Source organism: Sporothrix brasiliensis (genome assembly GCF_000820605.1).
Source record: "Sporothrix brasiliensis 5110 chromosome Unknown Cont17, whole genome shotgun sequence".
In the NCBI taxonomy this organism is placed as follows: Eukaryota; Fungi; Ascomycota; class Sordariomycetes; order Ophiostomatales; family Ophiostomataceae; genus Sporothrix; species Sporothrix brasiliensis.
The window spans coordinates 574,795-601,530 of record NW_024467136.1 but is presented as its reverse complement, the minus strand read 5'-3'; the positions used below and the strand labels follow the sequence as shown (position 1 = coordinate 601,530).

Here is a 26,736-nt window from a genome sequence, read left to right as displayed (position 1 = left end):
CTATACTCGGACATACTTACCATTTTTTACTATTTATTCTGGAAACTCTATCCCTCTCACACCCCCATCCTCACATTGCCGCCGTGGATCGGCATTTTACTGGGGACAGGACGAAAATATCGCGTGGGGTGGCTTTACCTGATGGTAGCTCGAAATTGGGGGGTATATTGCATGTAACAGTCTGTCTACTGCCTCTGTCACGCCCATCTTACAACACAATTATACAGCTTCTCTTTCCGTCACGCAACGCACACCGCATGCGTATCCTCATCACAGCACCAGGTAGGCTCGTGCCACCTGCATGGCCGCCTCATAGTTGCCCGCCAGCAGGTAGTACGTCCGCAGGTTGTAGGCCGCTTCCGTCCGCAGGTCGGGATGTCTGCCTCGTTGGCGATTGGCAGCTTCGACCTCCTTGTTGGGATCCGTCTCGCGGAGCACTTTGCCGTAGAACTCGGCCGCCAGTGCGTGCAGGCCAAGCAGGTGGTACGCCCGGCCAAGGTTGTAGTAGGCCTCGCGCCGGGCATGTGCGTCGTCGCTGGCATCTGTTTTTGTCGCCGCCGCCAGCCGTCCGTCGGCGTATCGATACAAGAAGTGGAAGCCCTGCGTCAGCAGGTACTGCCGGTTGTCGGCCTGCCGCTTGAGCGCCCAGTGCACGTACGAGAGGCCGATGCACAGGCTGATGACCGGGTTGCCCGGGTCGACGGCCAGCGCGCGCTGGTAGTAGTTGAGCGCAAAGTGGTAGCTCATGGAGGCAAACAGAATGTGTCCGTAGACGACCAGCAGGCACGTGTCGAGGCGGTCCACGACAGCAGTCTCGTCTTTGCCGGCCGCCCGCGCCTCCTGCTTGATGGCCTCGTCGCGCGACCGGATCTGCCGCAAAATGTACTTTTGCGCCGGGCTCGAGCTGAACCACATGGACGGCGAGCGGCACAGCCGACACATGGTCGTGAAGAGGCGGTAGCAGTCGGTCGTGTAGGGCTGCTCGCGCATAAAGTAGCGCGCCACCGCCACACACGTCTGCTCGTCGCCCGCGCGCACGGCACACGACGCCCATGCCAGGTGGATCAGGAACATGCTGTCCTCCTGCCGATACACGGTCGAGTCGTGCGCGGACTGGCACACGGCGTAGGCTTCGGTTGTGCGGCCCGCGTGGGCAAGACCTAGCGCATACTCCAAGAACAGGGCCAGCCAGTCGTCAAAGGGAATGCCGCGGTAGTCGCGGCGCGCAGACGCAAGCGGAGCAGGAGCAGCGGCCGTTGCCGGCCCCAGCAGCGCCGGATCGATCATTGAATTGGCAAGGGCTTGAGCTTCTGCGTCGGCAGGCGTGAGGTTCTGGTGTAGTCGTTCGGCCAGGGCCGTGAGGTGGCTGCTATGCTGGCCGGTACCGGGACCGGTGCTGGTGCTGATGCCGGCACCCTCGACTGCCGCCGTCGCCGGCGCTGTGGCTGCTGCGCCTGTCTGGTCGTGCAGAAAATTGTTGACGCCCAGAAACTGCACGTACTTGTCCCACGTGTAGAATTCGCGGAACGACCGGAAGTCGTCGATGAGCTCCTTGGCCGCCTCCATCCACTCGGCCGCCGCATCTACATCGCCGGCATCGGCCCGTTCTTTGAGCGCCTGGCACACCTGGTAGCGGCCACGCAGACGCGCGGATGTAGACGCCTCGAACTCGGCCTGCTCGGCAGGGCTGGCAAAGAACCGCCGTGCGTGGCCGCGAACGGCCCGCCAGCGCCTCTGCTGCTGCTGCGACTTTTGCGAGCGCCGTTGGGGTGCGCGTACCCGCGCCGTGCCCGTCTTGGGCTGCCGATGAGGCACCCGTATTTTGCCGTCTGGGCCAACAACGCCTCCTTCTTGGTCGCCGTCTTCTCCTTCCTGCCCCTGGGCCGTCTTCGTTCGCCGCTTGCGCTCGGTCGAGGCCAGGATGTCTTGCCCGTCGGGCCCCTTGCGGAACTTGCGGTGACGCCGCACGACTTTGCCCTCGCTGTCGAGGAACACGCGGTATGCTGCCGTCTCCAAGCTGGCCATGGGACCACGACGCTTTCCAGGCGCGGCGCCGTCGGTGGCACCGTCGCCTGCTGCTCGTTCCGCTGCCGCGCCGTCCTCTTGTTCATCGCCCTCCTCCTCTCGGCTCTGTAGCTGCTGTCGTTTCTGCTGAGCGGCTTCGAGCGACAGCGCCTCGTTGACCAAAATATATGCCTGCTCCTTCTCTTGTGCTTTCTCGTACATCTTGGCCAGTTCGTAGCGCGCATCAATATTCTCGTCGTCCGCCTCAATGGCCGCCAGGAAGCACTCTTCGGCTGCTGCATGGTCGTGCAGCTCCAAATTGCACTTGCCCTGCAGCACGAGCGCATCAGCGTCGTCGTCCGCAGCTGCACTGCTGTTTGCATCGCCTCCCTCGCCAATTTCGTCCGTCATCTGCTCGTACGCGCCGCTGAGCCCCCCGGCTGCCGCAGCCCGGGTCAGGTCACGGTACAGCTCGAGGTACTGCAGGGCCAACTCGAACCGCTTGGCCCCAAACAGCTCAGCGCCCACCTCCTTGAGCAGATGCGGGTACAGGCGCATAGACTCGGTCGTGTTGGCGTCCTGGGGGTCGATCCACGCGAGATGCTCGATGGCTTCCTCTTCATGGCCGATCTTGAGGCGATAGATGGCCAACTTGGCCCGCAGGTCCACGGGAAGGCCTTCGCCGTACGCCGAGAGCGGGTACCGTCCTGGCTGAAACCCAGGCACCTTGCGCCGCCGTGGCTCGTCGTGCCGGTCCCACTCGCCGTCCTCGTAGTTGGTGCTCTCGTCCTTGTCCACGTCCTTCCAGTAGGCCTCGTCCGGCCCACCTCGGCCAAGCATCCACCGCGCTAGGTTTTTCAGCACGGCGATGGCCTCCTTGTACTGCTCCATGGCGGCGTACAGCTCGACATAAATGGTAATGTCCATCCACGAAAACTCTTCGCCGTCGTCGAGCGTCAGGTAGGGTGCAAAGTAGCCGTGTGTCGCCACGCTCGACTTGCCCCGCAGGTACGCCACCGCTTTGCGGTACGCCTTGATGGCCGCCTGGATCGTCTCGGACCCGCGTACCGAGTCGTACGATGCCTCGGCCAGGTTGCGGATCACCTGCAGCGCCAGCGGCCGCCGCTTCAGTACACGCACATACTCGGTCGCTGCGTTCGTCGCCTGTCCAAACTCGAGGCACACATTTGCCTTGCCCAGCCGCGCTGGGATGTTGTCCTTGTCAGCCCGGATGGCGCCTGAATAGCACAGCCGGGCAATCTGCAAGTTTTGGAGCCGCCGGTTTTGACGCTCTTCTTCGCGGGCGCCGCCGCCGTCGCCGTCGTCGTCCTCCCCTTCCGCAGGTTCTTCGGCGTCGACAGCCGCAGCCTCGGCCAACGCAAAGTCCGCCGTGCTCAACCAACCAGCCACGTTCTTGGGCTCCAGATGCGCCGCAAACACTCTGGCCATCAGGGATTCCTCGCGTCGACCCAAGTCCTCATTGATCGACGCCAACAAGTTCCATGCCGCATGCGTCTCGGCGTTGACTCGGATAATCTCGTGCAGCGCCTCGAGCGCGTCCTCGTAGCGGTTGTCCATGAACAGCTGGTGCGCCTGCTGCAGCCGGAACTTGACTTCGGCCGAAGGCTCGGCTGCTTTGCGTGGCCCACGGCGGCGGCGCGCGGCCGTTCCACTGGCTCCTGTGGCGGCTGGAGCTACGGCATCGGGGCCGAGGTGTTCCGACAGAAATGCATTGCGACTCGCGTCGAGGCGAGCAATGTCGGCCTGCAGCTCGAGGTAGTCCGAGTCGGCATCCGAGACCTCGTCAACATCATCATTGTCGCTCCCAGAAAGCCCAATTGGAGAACCTGTGGCCGTGGGGGGAACACTCTGATCGTCGAGATACGCGTTCGACGGCGCATCGTCCATGTCCATGTCGTCCATGTCCCTGTCGCCAGCAATGGTCGGAGCTTTCCAATGCAAAAGGTGGTAGTTTTATGTCATAATGAAGCAGCCACAGTATTGCCCATCGTTCCCTCTCCGTCTTTCTTTGTATTGTTTTGCTTTGCTTGTTGCCAAAGTCTTGTTGGTATGTTAGGCGCGTTCAGAGGCAAGTTCGACGTTCAATATTTTAGTGGAGACATCACGTGTGGTGATTTCACGCCAAAATGTGTAGCAAGAGCGACCAACGTCTGTTTCCACTGCGCCGCAGCCCTGTCGGAGGGGTTTGCCTTAGCGCCTTGTTACAGATTTAGCCTGTCCACCGCCCTGAAAGCGCGATTGACAGGTAACATTAAGCTTTTTAACTGTCTTAACTATCTAACCAACCTGGTACAAGCAGTGGCTTCATATTTTCGACGTGGAACTTCACATTCTTTATGTGATTCATCGTACCATTCTTGTTAACAGCGGAACTGGATTTGCATTATCGAAGACGTACACAACATCTCATAAAAATAGAAATAGTGTTTCTTCTTTAAGTCTTTCTCTTATTTATTACTGTGCATTTTTATTTGCTTTTTTTGTTTAAGAAAAAAAAAAAAAAAAAGGAAACAAAATGAGAAAAATAATAAATTAAAAGAGACACATGAAACCGGGGAATATGTAAGAACAGATGAAATAATACATTTCCACGTGGTAAATCATTTCTTTATACTTTTTTGATATGGGTTGATAGCCGTAAACAAGGCTTGATGAGATGGTCAAAATTATAATAACTTATAAATCAGTACACATAAAAACATAAATATCCAACTAAAAACCCACGACGCTGTTTTCCGTGCCGCTCGTCCGGACCGACATCGACGCCCGATCACCAAAGAGAAAAGAAAAAGCGCCGCCGTACAACATAATGGAGTTTCCTTTGATTCATAACAATGCAAGTCGCAAAGTCTTTCCCCAAGCTCTGTTTCTAGAGCACATGTTTCGTTTTGTATATAGTATTTTTTTCTGGCATGTCGTTTATAATAAAGCCGTTCAAATCAGAACGCAAATGCGGTTTACTTGTCGGTTTCGGTGAGTTTTCCTTCCGCTTTCGCCTCTGTAGCAGGATTGTTAGTTCGGGTCACTATGTGATACGGGCCGGGGGATCCGAGCACTGCGAACCTTTGACTTGCTCAAATACCTTGAGCATCTTCCGCCGAGCGCCAAGCGCATTCACTCCACGCTCCTCAAGCTGCTTGTCGTCCAGTTCGACCAGGTCCATCCACTGCATGTCCTTGAGGTTGTCTGTGTACTTGTGCAGACGCAGACTACGCAGCCAGCTGGGGATGTCTTGCAGCAGCGTAGGGTCGGTAGGGTCCTCTGGAGGTTTCGAGCTACCGCGACGTCCGCGCGGAGAACGGCCCCGGATAATGTCTGAGTGGTCTGAGAGGTATCCCTCGGGCGGGCCGCCCAGGCCGAGTTGGCCGAGGTTCATACCACCAAGGTTCAGAGAGTTGTTCATCAGCCCCGAGCCATCGTAGGCGCTCAAGAAGCCATTGTTCTGGGGGGACGTGAAGGGGATGCCGCCAAAGCCGCCCTGCATCGCTATGCCGGGCGAGTTGGGCCGTGAGCGTTGCGCACCAAAGCCGAGCGGCGCCTGACCAGGCACAGCGAGCATCGGCTCGGTGCGTAGAATCTGGCCGTGTTCGTTGACCATCACAACATTCGTCGTACCGCCAGGCAGCTGGATCGTCGGCGCACTTGGCGACAGCGGGTTCTGCGGAGCTCCTGGAGCATCGTTCGACCGAGTACGGCGGTACTTGCGCACATCGTCGAGGAAAACACGGTTGTTAACCGTTGACAGGGCAGCAAGCTTCATGGCCGTGGCATTCGCGACCATGTCGGCCTGGTTCCCGCTCTGCTGCTGTTGGTTGAAGTTGGCCACCATCGGCGTATTCACCATTGATGCCCAGTTGCCACTGGCACCGTAGGGCGACAACAGAGGAAGGTCGGCGTTTTTATCAGCGTTGATCGCCTGTGGTGACAGCGTCATTGCCGGTCGAGGAGAGCGGAGGCCACCAGCGGACGGGGGCGGCTGAGAGAACTGGCCCATTGGTGGCTGTCCTGGTGATGTCACAGTCGGCTGTGCAGGGTTAGCCGAAGAGGAGGGGCCCCATGGTGAGGTGGGGTTCTGGCCGTTGGACGGCCCCGGCAGAGCAGTGGCTGCCGCTGCAGCATCGGCAGGGGTAGAGATTGTCGGCGCAACGAGCGAGTTGCGCGGATCAATGGCACTGTTCCGGTTGGAGACGGGCGGGTTTCCTGTCTGCTGCGTGTACTTGGCCTTCTCGGTCGCAATGGCGGCGGCGGCATCGGGGAACATGGCATTGATGGTCGAAGGGTCCAGGCCGGACTGGCGCTTGACCGACATGATCGAGTTGCGCGCCATGGAATTTCTCGCAGAGTCCACACTGAGCTTGTTCATCGCGTCGCTTAACCGGTTCGACATGGGGTCTGCAGATGGATGGCACGTTAGTATGACGAGCTACAACAGCAGGACGTTAAACAATTAAAAAAAATACGCATAAAAATCACGAAGCAGAAAGAGAATGGAGTAAGAAAAAAAGCAACACCGACCTTTGTCAAAGTTGGCCGGCGACAAAACACCAGACATGGGGTGGTTCTTACCCATTTGCCGCAGCACCTGAATGAAGAAACGAATCTGAACTTGTGTGGTTTGTTGCAGCAGGGCGTACAGCGCGGCGGTCCGCTCGGCCTCACTCAACACGCGGAACCACTGTTCGATAGCGCTCAGCTCGTCCTTGAAATCCTGGTCCAGCGTAGCTGCTGCCATCTCCTCCAGCGTTGTCTCGTACTGATCGATATCGGCGATCCACTCCTGGGCAAGCTTGTCCTGGGGGTCGAGCTCGCCTATGGCCGGGGGCGGAGGCGGCTGCGGCTGTCCGTAAAAGTCGGACGACGGACGTATGCGGCTAGACGGATTTGTGCCCGACAGGGCAGCCATATCGGCGGATGCTCGGAGGTGGGCATTGCCAACCATGGCACGGGACGAGGGCGGCCGGAGGGACGAGGGTTGGCTGGCCTCGGGCGTGCTCATCCGGTTGCCGGCGAGGCTCGACATATTATTCATGATCGACTGAGCCGATCTCGAGGACGCGGGATGGAAGGCTTTAAGAAAAGAAGTAGTGGAGGTGGCGACTAGGTGGTCGTGGCAGAAAAAGAGCGGCAGGCGGAGGTGAAAGAGAGAAAGAGAAAGACGAGAGACGAGAACGAGGAGGAGGAGAAAGTGAAAAAAGTAAAAGGACAAGAAGAGCCAGAAGCCGTGCGTTTGAGGTGCGCAAGAGCCACTGTTGAGGATAGGTAAGAAAGTATCAACACAGAATCGGAACCGGGAGGTAACAATCAGCGAAGGAGATAGATGGTAGAGGAAAAGAGACGGACGACTCGCTGCTTGGCGAGGACGACAGTCTGGGGTCGATATGCTGCTAGCATATGAAACAAGGCCTGAAGGCCGCTGAGAAGAGTACGAGTACGGAGAAGGAGACGAGTGGGCGATCAGTGGCCCGTAACAAGTAATGCGTGTTTCGAGATTTTCCAAGGACTGGCCGTCAAGCAATGCTTGCTGGAGAAAATTACCAGTTGCGTGGACACGGCCGATTCGGCTTGGCGAACGGGTATCGTGCTTGCAGAAAAAAAATAAAAAATCGTCAAGAAATCCGTCGTCAAAAAATGCGATCGTGGAGAAACTTGAAGAAGCGAACGGAAAGCGTCTGGGACTTCTTTCTGGCGGCAGTGAAGCTGACACGAAGGGGTGAACAGCGAGTCCTCAGTGAATGTGGCCCCGCAGAGTATTATTTTTTGTTTCTTTTATTTTTGTTTGAAACGCTCCTGCAGCTCAGCTGCCCTAAAAGGAGGGAGGCCTGAAGGAAGAGAGCGGGTGGGGGAGGGGGGTGTGGTGTGAATGGTGTGAAGGACGATTCTGGATCACAGAGTGAGAAACCGTTAGTGGCCGCTGTAGGAGGAGAAATGCAACATTGAGGCACAAGAAGCAGCAAATGATAGCACCGGACCAGCCCAAGAAGCACGAGGGTCCCGTAAGCTACAGCAGTAGCGGATGTGCATACAGGGGGGAGGGAAGGGAAAGGAAGGGGGAGTGTGAATGCTTCAGGGCGGTCGCGGTTGGTGTGGGCAAGTGGGTGTATTTCAGGGTAAGCGGAATTCGAGAACCTTGGAGGAGGCCGCGACTGGTGACAGGGGGTACAGGCCAGGCCGCTCAGACACAAATGCCACGACATTGGGCGGATTTTGAGACCCTGGACCTTTTGTTCTTCAGACGATAAGGCGGTAGACGATCCATCGGGATATATGCCGCCCGGATTGTCGAGGCAGAGGAAGCGCCAAGAGTCTCGCGGAAAACCCAGACAACGCCGAAAGGCACGGGAGAGATGGAGGCTCGCGGGGAGGGGGAAGGGCGTTGCGGTCCTTCATGCTAACAGGAGGGGTTTGGGCATCGACGTAACTTACAATGTATTGGGGCTGTGGTGGGCCAGCAGCAAGTCCAGGCTGAAGCCACAGATGCAGATGTATCCTACTCCGGAAAGCGGTGCAGGGAGAAGCAAAAGACGTCGAGAGCCAGTCGAGCAGTCGAACAGAACGGCGAGAAGCGAGCGAGGAAATAAATGCCAAGACGACCCGCGGGCTTTGTTTTCCAAAGACGGAGCGAGAAAATCGATTCGAAGGATCCGGAATCCAATAAAAATAGAATAAAAAACGAGCTCCAAAAAGGGAGGAGACAAAGAGGACCAGGAAAGCAGATTTAAGGGGAACAAGGAGTCGAACCAGAGGACAGAGACAAGGAAACAAGAGAAGAAAGATACGAAGTCGAGGCAGAGAACGAGGACGGAGAGAACCAAAACGATCGAGAAACGAGGCTTTGCCCCCTGTTGCCGGCCTGCGAAGTCAACGAAGAGAAGGCAGATGGCGAGGCCGTAGTAAATGTAAATTGCCGCAGAAAATAGAGAAAGAGAGGAGGTCTAACCAAGGGCAATCGATGTACGCAGTACAGAAGAACGCTCTCAGTGACCGCAGGGAGGGGAGGCGGTCGAGAAAATTCGGGGAAGAAAAATAGGTCCTGAAAAAGGTTCCAAAAATGGTGGAAAAGAAACTTCTGAAACGGTGGGCGATATTAGGCCAGGGACGCAGCAGGACCCCATCGAGTGGCGCAATTCAGCACTAGCCCACGCCCCAGGTGTTGCAGTTGCACGCTCCTCTCGTAGCTAAGGAAGGAGCAAAGGAGGACCAATGGCCGGGAAAGGAAACGGCGACAGTCACAGCGCTAAGGGGGCATTTTTGTGAGGTGCCGGATTGGAGCTCCGGAGTGCCTGGGCCTGGCTAGTCCATCGCCGTTGCCACTTGTGTGGCATTTGCTTCGTTGCTACCTGCCCAAAGAGAGTATAATAAACTCGTTCAAAGACATCAAATATATGTGGTAAGAGAAGGAGCCACAAACAGCCTCGTGCACCAGATCCAAAGCAAACATGGAAGCAACGGTTGCGCGGCTCTCTGATGAATTTTCTTCGGCCTCCTTTTCGTCCCTTGCTCCTTCCTGGGGCGAGCGCAAGGCTTGATCTTACAACGACACGGTTCTGCCCCCTTGTGATTTGCATTCCCGGCAGGACGAGAAGGAAACCCTGGGGTATGCTGCCCGTCTACTTTATCCGCGGGCACGTTTGTGAGCCTCGGATCGTACCCACTGGCATCTGGGAGTACTGGCACCTCTTTCTCACGCGATGGTGCGGTGTCTCAGGTGTCCTTCCCATACTTGAACATAGCACGACCTGCCTCTACACGTATATTCTAGTTGGTGGCCGCCTTGTATAAAATGCTGATTACTTGGACATCGCCATCTGTGAAGTGCATATTGCAAAGAACCTTGGAAGGCGTCTCATCAAAGCATGTTCCGCGTCATTCATGCGCCCCGGCCGTGGGGAGAAACGAACTGGGCTCGAGGCGCTTGGTAATAGACATGGAGAGGACGAATCCTCTTGATCTTGGCACGAAAGAAAATATCCTTCAGCAATTGAGTACTGGAAAAGAGGCTCTATGCTGTACACACTAATGCCATTTGTTGTTTCTCGGGTTTCAAGTCACAATCCCCTGTGTCATTGCCCTGGGTAAGGGCTGGTCAACGACCGCAAAAGATGGATGAAAATGTCAGGTGCAAATAGAGGGCGCTGTGACAAGAGATATGTAGAGTTTTGTAGTCCGGTCGTCGGAAACATCACGGTTTGCGTTTTGACATGCACGTCATAGTCACGGACCTTTCCGGCCTCACATTGTCGGCTCTTCACTCTCCCGCACCAATCATCTTGTGAGTTTCTGGCGGGTTTTGTAGCGGGCGCAGAAGGAAGAAGAAGAGTCGGGGAATGTTGTCGAAGAGGCCGGTCGGATCGTAGTTTCGTTTGCAGAAGGGGCGGGGGGCTAGATTTTCATGTTCTTTGATTTGTTTGATTTCTGTCCCTTCCATCGGTACCGTTCCCTAGAAAACTCCCAAAAGAAAACAAGGAAATCACCAAGACTTCTTTCTTGTTTGTTTATTTCGCAATTGTATTTTTTTTATTTGTCGCTCCCTAAAACCATTTAAAGCGAAGCCGTCGTCATACGTAATGTGCTGATTTCGAATTCGATCCAGGTGTTTGGTTGCTTATGCCGACTCCCGCTTGCCCTCCCGGAACTCCTTCTGCAGGTGTTGTCAGTACGCAAAATCTCATAACGTTGGAACGTGTCTTTTCGTTTGCAGGGATGGAAAAGGGGAGGCCGTACCAGAGCGCGGGCAGTGCCGTGCAGAGCATGTCTGTGGTTTCTCCGGAACTTGGGGTCAGTGCCCTTGAGCGAAGGGTATCTGGAGGTCTTGGGCTTCTTGATGCTGTTCGAGAATAGTCCTGTTAGCCACCTGTCTGTCTGCTGTGTCCCTGGGACCTCGTATATCCTTCTTCCTGGAACATTCGCATCATGTAGTCGTTCGTTCGTTTCGAAGGACGTGGCGGTTGGATTCGACATACCCGTTCCGGTGCGCCTTGCGCGACTGGTTGTGCTGGGACGAGTTCTTCGACTCTGGAAGAAAGGAATTGTTAGAAAACCGGAAGTGCGAGAGTGAAGCTCAGAATTCCATTCGGTAGCACGTACTGGCCATGGCGACTGTTGTTGTGTCGGTCCTTGATCAAAATTGTAAGGAATTGAGGATGTGGTAAGTAGAAGGAGGTTTAACGCTGCCAGAGTGGGATTGCGAAAAAAATCTCTTTGGTAGGTGAATTTCGATTTGTTGTGGGAAAAAAAAGGGCTAGTCTCCATAAAATGTGTGGCGCGTGCTCTTCAGCCACATTTACATAAGATAAAGGCATGACACATCACGTGTAATTTTATGGTCATAGTCAATGACTGGTACGGCTTAGGTCCCGGCTATCTTTCATGCGCATACCCGGTACTAACTTGGGAATGTGCATGAATCCCAGCCGTAAGTTTGAGCTTGTCAATTGGTATCTCTTGTCTGATTCTTGAGATCTAGTATGCTAACAATATTACCATGTACACAATGACTGCATTTGTTTTCTATAAATGATGACATAAAAGGGCCGAAAAACATTGCAAAAACGAAACAGATCCAAAAACTTGGAAAAATAAACAAAATCACAAAACGCAATCCGCCGCAGGTTTATACAGAATGCCTCTTTATCATCACCTCCTTTTTAGATTCCGCGAGGACTTGGTTGCTGAATTGAATCGTTTATTTGACAGACAGGGGAGCAACGGTGCGGAGTGAGTTGAGGGTGGCACCACGGGCCAACTGCTCGGACCGAAGCTTCTGGAGGTAGCGGACGAAGAGGATGAACATCAGCTCGACTCTGAAAATCCGCGTTAGTGTCGTGCATTTGACCATATTGCAAAGCAAAACAAACAAGAAAAGAAAGAAAAAGGAACGAACCTCTCCTTGGCCATCATCAGGATGCCCTGCACCAGCAAACCCTTGAGGATCTGGGGGCCGATGCCCTTGAACAGACCCAGAGGACCCTCGTGGGCAATAATGAACTGCATCACCTCAATGAAGCTCTTGAAGGGCTTGCCGTTGCGCGCCGATGGCGGCTTCGACTGCAGGCCGACCTTGGCGACGATCAGCGGCTGCGTGGCGATTGTGGCCAGAGACTTGGACATGGCGCCGAGGGCAAACGCCTCCCAAGGTCTCAGGTTGGTCTTGCCGGGGAACAGGACCTGCTTTAAGCGCTCGTAGGCGCCGTAGGTGATGGCCGGGTTGACGACCAGGACCAGGCTGGCCTTGAGGCCGCGCCACAGGCCGGACACGCCGTCCTCGCTCTCAATGACCTCGCGCGCGGTGCCAAGGATGCCCTTGCGCTCGTTCTTGGACTGCGTCTGCTGGCGCGTGGTCACGACGGCGATAGGGATGGTAAACAGCTGGGCCACAGCACCGGACAGGGCGCCGAGAGACAGCTCGACGACCGTCGACGGCGGCGCCGTGGATTTGGCGTAGCGCTCGTACAGGGTGCGGATGAGCGAGTACCAGTAGAAGTAGGCAAAGTTGGTCGAAGCGACACCGATCAGCGAGCCGCTGATGCCGGCGTACAGGCCGATGATGCCGTCCGCCTCGGCAATCTTGGTAATCGCGTCCCAGGTCGAGGTGTAGTGCGCATCATCTGCGACACTGCCGTCCTTCCGCTTGACCTGCACTTGTAACCGGGTCTTGACGCTGAATCGCGGGATTTGGTCAGCAGTCCGTCCGATAGACCGGTGCAGCACCACATGAAAACCCCAGCAAAAGACGCAGACAATGAAGTCAAAGCCGAGGGAAACTTACATGTCCAGCGGGTACACCAGAGCATTGGCCAGGACAGCACCGGTGGCACCGGCCGTAGCCTTGCCCCAAGGGCCAATTACAGGCTTTGACTGCGCAGGCATTGTGTGTGGTGATGTGATGGTAAAGAGAAAAAGGAAACGGTAAAGAAAAGATGGAGAAGAGAAACAGAACTGGCGTAGGAGCGTTTCGAAAACCGAAAAACGAGGCCGTCAGGGACGCAGGCAAGACAAGCGACACAGGTGAGAAAGCGAGATAGCTTGTGGCTGCTGGATGCGATTTGCCGATATGCGCTTGGGGCTATTGTAAGCGGCACAGCTTCCGGACGAGCTTGGGGAACAATCGAGGAGCAGAGGAACACAGACGATCGCGAACCAGAACGATGTCGGATTCTACGAATGCTCAATCGACGAGAGTCACCAAGCGAACGGGACGAAAAGGAAAAAAAGAAAGGACTGGCAATAAGAAAAGGATGATACAATAGGAAAGAGCCGGCAACGGGGCGCCGAGGGAACCTGCAGGAGAAACAGCCACTCAGAGGTGGGCGGGCTGGCATCTGGAGGCACTGGCCCGAAGTCTCCATTGTCTGCCGCCAAACCTCGGTCATATCTCAACATGTGGGACTGAGTGGCGCCGCCATCCAGAGTAGGCGTGTGCTGCGTAGGGGAAATGGTGCTAAAACTCCGCACAGCAAAAAGGCACCTGGGGTGGTGCACGAGTAAGTCTGGAGGCTAGCGCATTTCGGCAGCGCTCCAGAGTATCTTCCACCACTGAAGCCCTGAGCCTTGTGTTTTCGGGGATGCTGAGCGGTCCGGCCAGCCAACAGGAGGACGCCCTATAGGAGCCTGCGACCCAATGTGTCCACAAATGCCGAGCTTTTTGACAGTAAAGTGGAGCGCTATCGCTCTCTGGAGTACGTTTGGAGTGGCCGCGAAGCAGTCGGGGAAAAGCACACAGCTCGTTCTTGCCGAAGTACGAAATAATACTGGCTAATTCCGTCACTGTGGCCATCGCTCCTGTCTGGTGGCCTCGTGGCGTTGTCGCCTGCTTCCTTGTTTTGTGAACGGAGCCATTGCAGGAAGGTGCGTTTACCGGCTACTGCCAATCTCGTCCCCTATCAGGCCCTTTGTGTAAGCATCCCAATTGGGAAGGATCGTGGATGAAGCCCAAGTAGCTTCTCGTGATGTTTCCTTTCATCCCAACACCTCTCCAGTCCCCAAACTGTCGCTTCTTCCAAGCCCCTCATCGTCAACATGCCGCTCCCCCATGCAATGGCCAACCTTAAGCTAATGCAGCCCAGACGGTTCTTGCGCTCGCTCAGCCACGGGACGGTTGTCGCACATGTCCAATGAGATTGAGATACTGTGTTGCCAATTGGGCCGTTCTCAGCACTGTCACGACACTCGACACAGCCTTACCGCTCAGCCCGCCAGGGCCAATGTTTCTATTGTGTTGATGCGTGGCCATCATGCTTGGCCGTGCAATACAAGTGACCCTCTGATCGTATCGCCTGCACAACTGGCCCTCTGTCACTACATTGAAGCAGTCTACCAATGGAGGCAAAAGCACAGGAAGAGGAGGCTCTGATCAGCCAGTCATCGGGCAAGGACGCGGTCTTACACGTTATTGCGGCCGTCGAGCTGTATATGAAGGCCGTCCAGGAGGCTTCCACTCCGGCCGCGCGGACACGGCTTAAGAAGAAATGCCGAGAGTTGATGGCCTATGGCGAAAGCCTAAAGACCGCGCAGGCAGCTCCAGTGGAAGCCACCTTGTCTTCTTTGTCGTTGGAGTCCAAGCCGGAAAATCCGAATCCTACGTCCCCGCCGGAGCCACAGCCACAAACGCCGGCACAGGCTTCGTCAAGCATCGACACCACTGCGAAGACAACCGCAAGTCTGGTTCCAGGCCGCAGTATAGGTGCCTCCGGCCGGACTGCGCCTATTTCCACCAGAGACCTTCCAAAACGCGAACAGATTGTTCTCTTGAGGGCATCCAAGCTCCATGGATCCGTCTTCCCTCCATGGGATGCGGCACCCAGCAACGACACCTTCAAGCTGGCGTCGTCTGCCGACGTTCTCTACGAGTACGTATTTGGTACGAACAGCAGTGACAGCGTGTAGCTGCCAGCTAACATTCTTTTGATACCGCCAGGGACAACACTACCTTCTCTATGTCATCTCAGCAAAACGAGATATTCACCGGCTGGAAGCGACCAGTCCAGCTATTTTCGGAGCCTGCAGCGGCGGAGGGCAAAGCGGACGACACACTAGTAACAGATCGATTTATGCTCGCCAAAGATGAGCCTGACCTCGTACAGGACATCACGACCGACTGCTCAGTCGTCGCGAGTCTATGTGCCATGACAAAGTATGCCGACGACCATGGCGGCCCGTCTGCACTACTTGCATCAATAATGAGCCCGTTCGACCACGACAACGGCCAGCCAGTAGTCTCCGAGAACGGCAAATACATATTCCGAATGCATTTCAACGGAGCTTTTCGCAAGGTCGTTGTTGACGATAGGCTGCCGTCGTCGGATTCACGTGCCCTGTTTGTCGTCGACCGCCGAAACCCACTACTGTTGTGGCCTGCTCTCCTCGAAAAGGCGTATCTCAAGGTGCACGGAGGCTATGATTTTCCTGGAAGCAACTCCGGCACCGACCTTTGGGTTCTCACCGGGTGGATCCCGGAGCAAGTCTTTATTCAGAGCAACGAATCAGATCTGGACCAAGTCTGGACGCGTGTTAAAGACGCATTTGCACGCGGCGACGTCATGGTCACCCTTGGCACAGGCCGGCTCTCTTCGGAAGAGGAAACACTGCTTGGCTTGGCCGGAGAGCATGACTATGCTGTCCTTGGCCTGGACGTTGATAGTGACGGCGTTCGCCGGATGCTGGTCAAGAATCCCTGGTGTGACAATCTTGTCTGGCGTGGAAGGGGTCTGGTTTCTGTTTCTTCCGCAACCAGTCCATCGACGACGGGAACCTTTTGGATAGGCTTCGAAGACGTCATTCAGTACTATGAGTCTCTTTATTTGAATTGGAACCCGTCACTGTTCAACCACCGCCAGGACCACCATTTCAGCTGGACCCTTCCCACCAAGGCAATGGCCCACTCGTTTGCATCCAATCCCCAATACGCTATGGCGCCAGACGCTGACGGTACCGTTTGGATTTTGCTGAACCGCCACTTCCAGGACGCTGAACTCGATATCGTCCGCAGGAAAAAACGATCCGTGTCCGCGTTCTTGGGCAATCGAGGAAGCACGCCATCGGACGCTCCTCCTACTTCTGAATCCGGCCCAACGTCGTCCAGCCAGGTCGGGTTTATTTCGCTATATGTGTACTCTGCCGATGGCAAGAGAGTCCAGCTGGCGGACCGTCCTCGGTGGATCAACCGTGCGCCATTGGTAGACTCCCCGCAGACATTGGTATGTTTCGAGGCGCGCAAGTCGCTTCCTTACACGATCGTTGTGGCCCAATCCGGCCTGCCACTCCCTAGCTACTCATTTACTCTGTCATTTTTCTCTTCTGCATCGCTGAAGGTTGAGCCAGCGGTCGAGATGCTAGCCAACCAGTACGAAGTATCCGACGAGTGGTCGAGGGCGACGGCTGGCGGCAGTGCAGCGTCGCCAGACTTTGTGCAAAACCCACAATACGCACTTACCGTACCAAAGGCTACTCCTCTCAGCCTGCTCCTGTGTGCTGAGGCCGACGATGTCCCTGTCCGCGTTGACCTAGTATGGGCCCGAGGCGAACGGGTAGCGTCGCTTGCAGTGCGCGATCTCGTCGTGTCGTCCGGCGAATACCAGCGGGGATGCGCCATGGCAGCCGTAGCGCCACGGACGGCATCCTATTCTGCTGCATCTGGGCTGGCAGCATCGTCTCCTCTTTCGCAAATGTCCGGCAGCGTAAGCAGTGGCAACGGAAGCGGGAGCGCAGGTTTTGGGTCCGGCCTCGTCGAAGCCGGCACGTACACCGTGGTGGTGTCAACGTTCGAGCACGCCCAACTGTCTCGATACACGCTACGAGTCGGCTCGGCTGTGCCCATCGAGCTGCGGCCGATCCCAACGGAGGACTCGGGCAAGCTGCGGACGTCGCTTGAGCCGCTGATGCTGACATTTGACGGCACCTCTGGCGGAGGCCACCACGGCCTTGGGGATGCAGATGAGGGCGAGTTGCGAAGCCAGGCCGTGCTCGACACGCGCCTCAATACGCGCGTGCGCCTTGTCGTCCAGGCCGTTGAACGGCGTGCACACGCCGTCTACACGGCCACGGCTGCCGCTGCTGCTGCTGCGAGCACGACCGCTGTGCGTGTCTCGATCGAGCGCATGGCCACCGGAAGCGGCCGACGCAGCGGCGACGTAATTGTAGCGACAGGCGGCGGCGAGTTCCAGGACATGCCGGTCTCTGGCCTGCGAACAGGAGAGGTCAATCTCAGTCGGGCCTCGCCGTACCAGGGTCGAGACCTGACGACACCATGGTTTCGTGTGGTGGTTGAGATACGCAATGGGCGGCGGCTGCCGAATGTGGGCATCCGAGTGGACATTCTGAGCAGTGATCGTGTGGAAGCACGTCCGTGGCAGGAGTTTTGATTTTACGATTATGATTTGAACGAGATATTTTGTAGTTTAGGATGATTTTTACTGCATTTCCGGCATTATGAAATTGGTTTTACTTTTCTTTTGGAAAAGCGAAGGCCAACTATAACCAAAAAAACATGCACCGCAAGTCTACATCACGAAAGTTCAAGACTGAAACAAAAACGTTGATGACATTGATAAATCGAAAAGAAGATCCCAGAGAACGCCTAAAGTGCATAGATGACACGCTTCAACGTAAAAGAACAACCATTCCTCAATACCATAGATCAACGCCGCGATAACCAAAAAGAGTAAGAAAGCGATGGCGAAAGGATTCTACAATGCGGTAGCAATAGCAGAGAGAGCCATGCGTGGATTACATGTGCTCGACAGGCTCTTCCGGCAGCAGCTCCTCGACGCGCGGCGGCTGCAGAACCTTCAGCGGCGGCTTGACGATACCGTTGAAGACAAAGGTGAAGTACACCAGCATGATGAAGCCGACGACCTGCAGCCACTTGAACGTCTCCCAGCCCAGGCCCAGCGACACGAGCCAGATAAAGAGTGTCCGGCAGGTGTCGATGGTGGACCGCGACGTGGCGCTGACGTTGCGCGTCACCGACAGGCCGAAAAAGTTGAAGCCGCCGATGCTGAACATGATCAGGACGCTCGTGACCAAGATGCGCGGGTTCGACGTCATCTGGCGCCAGCCCTCGACCATGTCAAAGTAGCCGTACTGGCCGGCCTCGGTGCGGCCAATGGTCACGTGCAGCACGACCATGCCGAGCAGGGTGACGCCGAAGCCGAAGACGCCCTCCCAGCCGACAACGCGGATGGGCTCAATGGTCGAGCGCTCGAGGATCCACTCCTCGAGGACAAACTGGGTCGCCGTGAAGATCTGGGCGCCCGCAATGAGCAGCACACCAATGATCACACGCAGGGCGTCCGTGCCGACGTCGGCCAGGGCAGTCGCGGAGACCATGGCGGCATCGTCGGAGCCAGCCGTCGTCGTATCCGGCGAGATGGCGCCTGCGAGGCCAACGACCGCCACACCCAAGACGACGCCAACCAGGGACAGCCACTGGAAGACGTGCAGGTGGCGGTGCAAAAAGATGACACTGAACAGGCCGACAAACAAGACGAGGGCGCCGCGGGTCATTTGGTAGATGGAAGCGGCCACCAAGAGCAGCCCCGCGTTCATGACCGTGGTGCCGAGGATGTCGCAGATGGACGGCAGGGCCAGCAGCAGGATGCCGCAGCCGCGCAGAACCGAGTTCTCGTGGGTCGCCAAGAACTTGCCGTTCCCATTGCCGTTGAGGGCCGTCGTGGAGTGGATGCTCGCGGCATCGCCCGCACCCGTATCGTCGGCCGCCACGGCCTGGTAGCCGCCCTCGGCAGCGGTCGTGGCCGAGCCACCGTTCCTCCGCTCCTGGTAGCGTCTGTACAGGGACATGAGGCCGACAACGAGCCAGCAGCCCATCTCGCCCACAAACATCTGTGCCGTCTGGAGCACGGGCTGTTCAAAGTAGGCGCGCTTCTTCGGATCCGGGTCATCGCAGTTGCGGACACACTGGTTGTCCTGTTGAATCTGTTAGCCGGGCGTCCCGAGGGGTAGGGGCGGGGGTTTAAGACTCGCGTGGACATCGTCCTGGCAGACATACCTGATACTTTGTCAACAGTGTATTGCAGACGCCCGTGAGCAGCATCATTGCCACAAGGACGGGGATGAGATGTCGGGAAGCCATGGTCGGTGGAGTAGGTGGTGCGACAAGTAAAGGAGGACCTGGTGAGGCGGCGAGACGAGAGGAAGAGAAAGTAACAGGTCAGGATAAGACGAAAAAGAGACGGGCCTCTGTCATTCAAGGAGACTACAAAGACAGGACCCGAATAGAGCCAAATTGGGCAACGTATTGTCGCGGGGCGCCCTGTTGGACGGCAAGGGAGGGTGTCTTGGCCGCTTTCGAGTTGGCGTTGGTCGCTTCTTTGTCGCTCTCGTGCCGCGCTGCAAATGCGACGGCAACGGAATCAGGCGGTGTTGAGCAAATTGGGGACAGATTGTGTTCCCTCGTTGCAGATGTGGTTGAGAGAGAAAGTTGGTGATGCTGAGAAGGAGATGAGAGAGAGAGAGGGAAAGAGAGGGAAAGAGCGACACGGGACACAAAAGAGGCGGTTTGGAAAGAACGAGGCACAGATTCACTACGGCGTTCCCCATTTCGGGTGCATACGATACAGTAAGACGGTCTCGCCCCGCCCCAGCAAGCGCAGGTCACCTGAAACGGTCATAGGTTCAGGTGTGGCCGCCTGCAGTGGGAGAGTGGGTAAAGCGTCGTGGCTTGGGTGGAGCCCTTGGCCACGGCTGAGTTACGCTGAGCGCCTGATTCGCTGCCCCAGTTGACAATGCAGATGCAGGCTATCACCTTATCTGCCTTATCGGGCCACAGCGCTTTTAGGTACAAGAACCTGGATGACCTCACTATCGTGATCACGGCTTGCATGACGAGAAGCATCCAGTTTCCGCCTCAAGCGCCTTTCGTTTATTGATTGCTGATCTCCAGATGCATTTTGCTTGCCGTATTTATCTCTGTGACCCAATTATGCCTCTCACGTCAGACTGAGTCACTTTGGCTGTCCTTCTGAGGAGCCTGTGGAGCTGCCGCTTTATCTTTGGGCCCACACAGAGGCGTCGTAGCCTTGTGATATGCTTTGTGAAGAACTTCCCATAAATCTCTCGTCGCCTTAAAAATGCCCAGTGAGAACAGGAGCTCGCCCTGGATTCGCTTTTGTCTCGATGCTACCTACGTACAGTACCATTTGCGAACGCTGCACGTGATCAAAATGGATCGGATCAAATCAGCCTGGCCCCACAAATCAGTACCGCTGCGGACAGTAGCTCATAGCTTGCACGGCCGCCAATCAGCGATCGACGTGTCCTGCCTAAGCGCAGGCACCTGCCGCCTGGGGTAAGCTTGTTTACAATGTCGTATTGCACTGTAATCCATCGTCGCTGCACTGATGACGTTTCCGCACGGCCTGGCTATTTGCCGTGACTCTCTTCTCCCCCTCTCTCCTTCTCAACTCTCCTCATCATCTACGACGCTCTGCATCGGCGATTTGCGTCAAACCACCATACACGACTATCGACTTGTCTTTGCATTGACTGCTTGCACAGGTGCTGCTGGCCGCCTTCTCCCTGTAGCTACAGCTGGGTTGACTTCGTCGGTCAAGGGCCAAGTTCCTCGAGGAAGACGCCAATTCGACAACACTGCATCATGGCGTCTCCAGCTACCAACAACGGCCCGTCCGAGAGCTCGCCGCTTCTGGACAACCCGCCCGACGGCCACACTGCCAATGGTGATGTCGAGGAGGGCCGCTTCCGCCGGGGCTACAGGTCAGTGACATCTACCTGGACGGCGCTTGGTATCCAGCGGATCGCGATCGTCATTCTCATTATCGCCCTTGTTCTGGTGGCGACGATTCTGTCTCGACGCCACGACAAAGGCGCGGCCACGGGCCTTTGCCTCACCCCGGCTTGCATCCACGCCGCCGACGGCTACCTGACCAACTTGTCGCCCAACTACAAGAACATGGACCCGTGCGACGACTTTGAGGAGTTTGTCTGTGGTGGCTGGCGTGGCGCGCACGACATGCGGGCCGACCAGGGCATGACGGACGCGCTGGGCCTCATCAACGACGGCGTGACGTCCACCATCCGCAACATTCTGGAGGGCAGCTATCCTGACACCTCTAGCCACTCGACCTTCTCGCCCAGCAACCTCAACGCTGCTGTGAGCTCGACCGACCGCAAGAATTTCGAAGAGCTCAAGGCGGCATACGATGCGTGCATGGATGTGGACGCCATCACGAAGCAGGGCATCCAGCCGATCGTCGCCCTCATCGACGAGCTGGCCAAGACGTTTGGCAGCTCGTCGACGTCCCCCGTCGACTACAGCGACTCCGTTCTCTTCCTCAAGAAGCGTGGCATCAACTCGTTTTTCAGCTTCTATGTTAGCGACGACGACAAGGATCCAGAGACGCAGATCATTGGCGTGAGCCCCGTTCGCTCCTTTGGACTGCCCTCGAAGCAGTACTTTGAAGACAAGGATGTCGTGGACCAGTACCTGGGCGCCATGACGAAAGTGCTGGGCGCTATCAAGCCGAGCGTGGCCAAGATTGGCCCTGCAGACAAGGCGGCCAAGGCCCTCGTGGCGTTCGAGTCGCGCCTGTCGCAGGCTGCCCCCGACAAGGAGGACATGGACGATGTGACGGTACGTGGGAGGACGGCATTTTGTTTCCCGCAGTCATGGATGATGCATCGTTTCTAACGTTCTCTAGAAAACCTACAACCTCCTGTCGGTCAAGGACACGTCCAAGCTGCTTCCGAACTTTGGCTTCGAAAAGGCCTTGAAAGAGCTCGTGCCGACTGACTACACCCTGAACATGACGGTCACGGCGTTCCCCGAGGTGCTGGCCAACGTGTCGCAGATTGTGGCCGAGACGCCGGCGGAGGTCGTGCAGAACTTCTTGTACTGGCGCCTGATTGTGTACTACAGCAGCGCAGTGTTGGGCCCCGAGATACGGCCGTGGCGGCAGTTCCAGAACGTCCTGCAGGGAAAGGACGCCGACGCCGACCCCGAGCGCTGGCGGACTTGCGTCAGCCATGCCGGCGGAACGCTGGGCTGGATCCTGAGCCGCTTCTTCGTGGAGGCGTCGTTCTCGGCCGCGGCCAAGGGCTTTGGCAACCGCATCATCTCGGACATCAAGGCGGCGTACCTCCAGAACTTTGACAGCCTCGCATGGATGGACGACGAGACGCGCAAAGTGGCGGCGGAGAAGGTGCACAACATTGACCAAAAGGTCGGCTACCCGGCGGCGTCGCCCAACATCATGGACCCCGAGGACCTCAAGACGTACTACGAGGCGGTGCAGATTGGTGATTCGTTCTTTGGCAACATCCTGTCGTCGGACGACTTTGACAACCAGCGCATGTGGGCGACGCTGGGCAAGCCGACGGACATGAACGAGTGGGGCATGCTTGCGTCGACGGTCAATGCGTACTACAACCCGCCGCACAACGAGATTGTGTTCCCCGCAGGCATTATGCAGTTCCCGCTGTTCAGCGTCGACCTGCCGAGCTACGTGAGCTACGGCGCGTTTGGCGCGGTGGCGGGCCACGAGCTGTCGCACGCGTTTGACAACAACGGGCGGCACTACGACCTGCACGGCCGCTACAACAACTGGTGGACGAACGCGACGATTGACGCGTTTACGGACAAGGCGCAGTGCATCGTGGACGAGTTCAACAACTTTACCGTAATTGGCAAGGACGGCCCCATCCACATCAAGGGCCGCCAGACGCTGGGCGAGAACATTGCCGACTCGGGCGGCCTGACGGCGGCGCGCCTCGCGTGGGACATGCGGCGGGCGGCCGCCAAGCGAGACGGCACGGCCACGAGCGGCGTGGACGGCCTGTCGCTGCCCGGGCTGGACGCCTTTACGCACGAGCAGCTGTTTTACATTTCGTACGGCAACGCGTGGTGCTCCAAGTTCCGGCCGGCGATGCTGACGAACCGTGTGACGACGGACGAGCACTCGCCAGACCCGATCCGGATCAAGGGCACGCTGCTCAACTCGCGCGGGTTCCGCGAGGCCTTCCAGTGCCCGGTGAAGGAGCCGACGTGCGAGCTGTGGTAGGTGAGCATGAGTCGGGGCGCATAGCAGAGCAGCATGTTCCTTTGTTTCTTTTCGCGTTTAATTGTCACACTCTCGTCACACTCTTGTCACACTTTCTGTTCTGCTTTTAAAGCTTTGCTGTCACATTATTTTTTTTGTATACATAGCCGTGCCACTGAAGACAACTGTAAACCAAAAAAGAAAAAAAAATTGAATTAAATCACAGCTTCTACCTATCCTATCCACACGTTCACGGCGGCAGCGGCTGGCACGCTCTCGGAACCAGACTTGCGCAGCGCGAGGCGCAGAAGGTTGAGTGCCTGCGTACCCAGGTGGATCGGCGCCTTGATCGCCTGCGCGGCGTCGACGACCTGGGCCAGATTGTTGTAAATTTCGCCGAGAGACTCAGTGGCCGCCGATGCGTCGCCCTTGGGTGGTGGTGCCGACTCGTTGCGCAGCACGGCTACAATGCCCGGGCCGTGGGTCTCGAGCATGGCGCTGCCGCCCGCGGCATTGATGCACAGGTCCAGCACCAGGTCGAGGTCGAGGCCGACGTGGTGCGCAAACGCCAGCGACTCGGCGGCCGACACGAGGTGGATGCCCTTGAGCAGATGGGTGACGAGCCGCAGGGAGGCGTCGGGTGACGCTGCGTTTGCAGTCGGCGGCGGCACGCCCTCCGTGTACAGCTGCAGCAGCTGCGAGTCGTCCTTGCCGCCGAACCCCCGGTTCACGGCCGTGTACAAGACGTTCTCGACGACGCTGGTCATGAGCGCCGGGAACGCCGCGCGGCGCGCCTCGCTCGTGATGATGGCCGTGTCCTTGACGATGATGTTGACGGCACTCGCCAGCGGCTGGGAGCCGTCGACCATGCGCGGCCCGCGGTGGCCAAACATCCAGCTGCGGCCGGGCGACTGGAGCAGCGCCTCGAGCGTGGCCGTGTTGGCGGGAAGGCCGAGGCGCACGGCCAGGCCCATGGCCTCGGGCCCCGACAGGATCTGGTTGGCCGCGAGCACCTGGTGGACCATCTTGGTGTTGCTCCCGGCGCCGATGCCGCCGCCCACGAGGTAGTACAGACGCGCTGGGTCGGCGAGGTCGGCCAGGACGGTGCGGCCGGCCGCGTTGGCGAGGGCGTCCGGCGAGGCGCCGGCCATAATGGACAGCGTGCCATCCGCCGCGCGGGCGGCGCCGCCCGACACGGGGCAGTCGACGAGCAGCAGGTCCGGCCGGCGCACCGGGCCCTGTGGGTCGGCCAGCGCGGCGGCGAGCGACTGGACGTAGCCGCACGGGACCGTCGAGCAGAGGAGAATGACGGCGTTTTGCGGCAGAGCAGCGGCGGCGGCGGCCTCGCCCTCGACGAGGACCTGCTGTGCTTGCTGGGCCGTCGCGACCATGCAGACGCAGACACTCTTTCCCGCCACGGCCGCGGCCGGCGTCGTCGCAGTTTGCCCGCCGGCGGCCGCAAACTTGTCGAGTGTTGGCTGCCACACGTCGAAGCCCGTCACGGCATACCCCTGCTTGACCAGGTGGGTGGCCATGCCGAAGCCCATGGCACCGAGGCCGATGAAGGCGACATCCGGTTTGGCCGTCATGATGGAAGAGGAAGGGTGCGGTGACGTGAGAGGTGAGAGGTGAGAAGTGAGAAGTGAGAAGTGAGAGGAGATGGAATAGTTGGGCTGACCAAACAGACAGGAATGTCAACGGAATGTCACCAGATTCTCAACGCAGGTTGGTGTGACGAAAGCTCTTTTCGACAAGGCGCATACCGCTCAGCTCCTTAAAGAGGCCCGAGGTGTGTTCTGCGTGGCTCCGGTTCAATACCGCGGAGCAAGTGAAGTGGATCAGAGTTGAATGAAGCTCAAAAGGATGTTCGTGTCGATGTGCATTCTCTGCTCCTGCCCCTTTTGCCTCTGCGTTGTGCTTCGCCCGTCTTTCCCTATTCGTGTGTTTGGCCCTTGGTTGCTCTTTCCGCTCGGGCGGCACTGAACCGAGGAGTCCGCCCCTCTTTCCCCAACCGAAGTGCAATGATCGTGCAAGTGTCTGTCCACGGAAGGTGCACACGGCACAGCTGGGCAGGTCCACCCCGAGATCGGGCGACGTCCCCCCACGCGTATACGCTATTGACCAATCTGCCGTGTCTGGAGGCGTTCGCAGCGTCGTCCAAAATTGTTGCCCTCTTCAAGCTCTTCTCAACATCATCTACCGCGAACGCTTCCTGCGGATAAAGAACGCACCAGACCCTCACACAGCTCCCTCGCGACCCTCTTCTCGTTTCCTCGCTCTTGGCAGCCATTGACCGCCGCAGCATAACTCTCTGGCGCCGCACCCCTCATTTGCCGTGTTTTACTGTTTAATTGTTCCTATTCTCCATTTTTGTCTATTTTACGTCTATTTTACGTCTATTTGTGCCGCAATTCTGGGCCTGGGCCGCCCCATTCTTCTCTTCATTTCAATTTAGCCGGCACTTGTTAGACTGGGTCGACGGGGTTCTCCTTGTCTGGGGGCGTTGGAGATCACCACCTGCCCGCTTCTCAAAGTACTGTGTACTTCGACTGGACAACTGACGTCTGGTCGGCAGGCCGCTTTGGGACTCTCGGGGTATTTTATTGTTTACTTGAAAGATTTCACTGAAGGGGATCGTTTGAGGCGTTTCTTGACTTGAAGAAATCATCTCATCCATCTTGGATCACTCGACAGCTTCACACTCATTCTCACCACCGCTAAACACCCCTACTACATCTCCACCGATCGTGCCACTCGCCACCATGACGCGCCCTCCGCTGTCAGACAACCGGACCATGGCCATCCTCAACGCCGCCCGCGACGGTGGATATGCCGTGCCCGGCATGTGCTGCTACAACCTGGAGTCGGTCATTGCCACGGTGCGTGCCGCCGAGGCTGCGCGGTCGCCGGCCATGGTTCTGCTCTTCCCGTGGGCCATTGAGTATGCCGGCGACGCGCTCGTCAAGGCGGCCGCCGAGGCCGCCCACAGCGCCAGCGTGCCGGTGTCGCTGCACCTGGACCACGCGCAGACGCCCGAGCTCGTGCGGCGCGCGGCCGACATCCCAGACGGCTTCGACAGCATCATGTGCGACATGAGCCACTACGAAAAGGAAGAGAACCTGCGGCTCACCAAGGAGCTGGTGGCGTACTGCCACGCGCGCGGCATTGCCACGGAGGCGGAGCCGGGCCGCATCGAGGGCGGCGAGGACGGTGTGGCGGAGACGGTCGACTTGGAGGCGGTGCTCACGACGCCCGAGCAGGCCGAAGAGTTTGTGGCGACGGGCATCGAGATGCTGGCGCCGGCGTTTGGCAATGTGCACGGCGAGTACGGCCCGCGGGGCATCCAGCTCGAGTACGACCGCCTCGACTCGATCAACAAGGCCGTGGGCGACCGCGTGCGGCTGGTGCTGCACGGCGCCGACCCCTTTGACGAGGCCATCTTCCGGCGGTGCATCGACGCGGGCGTCACCAAGATCAACATCAACAAGGGCATGAACAACCACTACGCGGCGGTGCAGGAGGAGATGCGCGGGCGGCCGCTGACGAGCGTCATCGAGGCCGGCACGAAGCGGATGCAGGAGGCGATTGAGGTCTACATGCAGTGGTTTGGCAGCAAGGGCAAGGCGGGCAAGTGACGAAGCAGGCGCGCGGGCTACGGAAGACAGGAGCGAGCAAATGAAAATACTACAATGGCATGGAA

The 26,736-nt window shown here is 57.5% G+C and overlaps 9 protein-coding genes across 9 annotated transcripts; 3 read left to right on the top strand and 6 right to left on the bottom strand.

Annotated features, from left to right (window-relative positions):
* Positions 1-270: 270 nt before the first annotated feature.
* On the bottom strand, positions 271-3,927 carry SPBR_02220 (uncharacterized protein; the record flags this gene model as incomplete). Its single annotated transcript, XM_040760523.1, has 1 exon — positions 271-3,927. One exon carries the CDS (start codon positions 3,925-3,927, stop codon positions 271-273), a length of 3,657 nt encoding a protein of 1,218 aa, XP_040620160.1.
* Positions 3,928-5,050: 1,123 nt separating this feature from the next.
* SPBR_02507 (protein VTS1) lies at positions 5,051-7,054 on the bottom strand (the record flags this gene model as incomplete). Its single annotated transcript, XM_040760810.1, has 2 exons — positions 5,051-6,417; positions 6,541-7,054. The coding sequence occupies 2 exons, from the start codon at positions 7,052-7,054 to the stop codon at positions 5,051-5,053; spliced, it is 1,881 nt and encodes a 626-aa protein (XP_040620159.1).
* A 3,573-nt stretch (positions 7,055-10,627) lies between these two features.
* Positions 10,628-11,116, bottom strand: SPBR_03309 (large subunit ribosomal protein L29e; the record flags this gene model as incomplete). Its single annotated transcript, XM_040761612.1, has 4 exons — positions 10,628-10,663; positions 10,747-10,849; positions 10,986-11,037; positions 11,110-11,116. 4 exons carry the CDS (start codon positions 11,114-11,116, stop codon positions 10,628-10,630), a joined length of 198 nt encoding a protein of 65 aa, XP_040620158.1.
* A 591-nt stretch (positions 11,117-11,707) lies between these two features.
* Positions 11,708-12,891, bottom strand: SPBR_02930 (uncharacterized protein; the record flags this gene model as incomplete). Its single annotated transcript, XM_040761233.1, has 3 exons — positions 11,708-11,825; positions 11,906-12,682; positions 12,791-12,891. The coding sequence occupies 3 exons, from the start codon at positions 12,889-12,891 to the stop codon at positions 11,708-11,710; spliced, it is 996 nt and encodes a 331-aa protein (XP_040620157.1).
* A 1,449-nt stretch (positions 12,892-14,340) lies between these two features.
* On the top strand, positions 14,341-17,381 carry SPBR_02286 (calpain-like protease; the record flags this gene model as incomplete). The annotated part of the gene is made up of 2 exons (XM_040760589.1): positions 14,341-14,874; positions 14,970-17,381. The coding sequence occupies 2 exons, from the start codon at positions 14,341-14,343 to the stop codon at positions 17,379-17,381; spliced, it is 2,946 nt and encodes a 981-aa protein (XP_040620156.1).
* Positions 17,382-17,745: 364 nt separating this feature from the next.
* On the bottom strand, positions 17,746-19,111 carry SPBR_02822 (uncharacterized protein; the record flags this gene model as incomplete). The annotated part of the gene is made up of 2 exons (XM_040761125.1): positions 17,746-18,954; positions 19,028-19,111. 2 exons carry the CDS (start codon positions 19,109-19,111, stop codon positions 17,746-17,748), a joined length of 1,293 nt encoding a protein of 430 aa, XP_040620155.1.
* A 1,524-nt stretch (positions 19,112-20,635) lies between these two features.
* SPBR_09112 (endothelin-converting enzyme) lies at positions 20,636-23,057 on the top strand (the record flags this gene model as incomplete). Its single annotated transcript, XM_040767238.1, has 2 exons — positions 20,636-21,631; positions 21,699-23,057. The coding sequence occupies 2 exons, from the start codon at positions 20,636-20,638 to the stop codon at positions 23,055-23,057; spliced, it is 2,355 nt and encodes a 784-aa protein (XP_040620154.1).
* Positions 23,058-23,269: 212 nt separating this feature from the next.
* On the bottom strand, positions 23,270-24,625 carry SPBR_02826 (3-hydroxyisobutyrate dehydrogenase; the record flags this gene model as incomplete). Its single annotated transcript, XM_040761129.1, has 1 exon — positions 23,270-24,625. One exon carries the CDS (start codon positions 24,623-24,625, stop codon positions 23,270-23,272), a length of 1,356 nt encoding a protein of 451 aa, XP_040620153.1.
* A 1,173-nt stretch (positions 24,626-25,798) lies between these two features.
* SPBR_03132 (tagatose 1,6-diphosphate aldolase) lies at positions 25,799-26,671 on the top strand (the record flags this gene model as incomplete). The annotated part of the gene is made up of 1 exon (XM_040761435.1): positions 25,799-26,671. The coding sequence occupies one exon, from the start codon at positions 25,799-25,801 to the stop codon at positions 26,669-26,671; it is 873 nt and encodes a 290-aa protein (XP_040620152.1).
* Between the last annotated feature and the right edge of the window lie 65 nt (positions 26,672-26,736).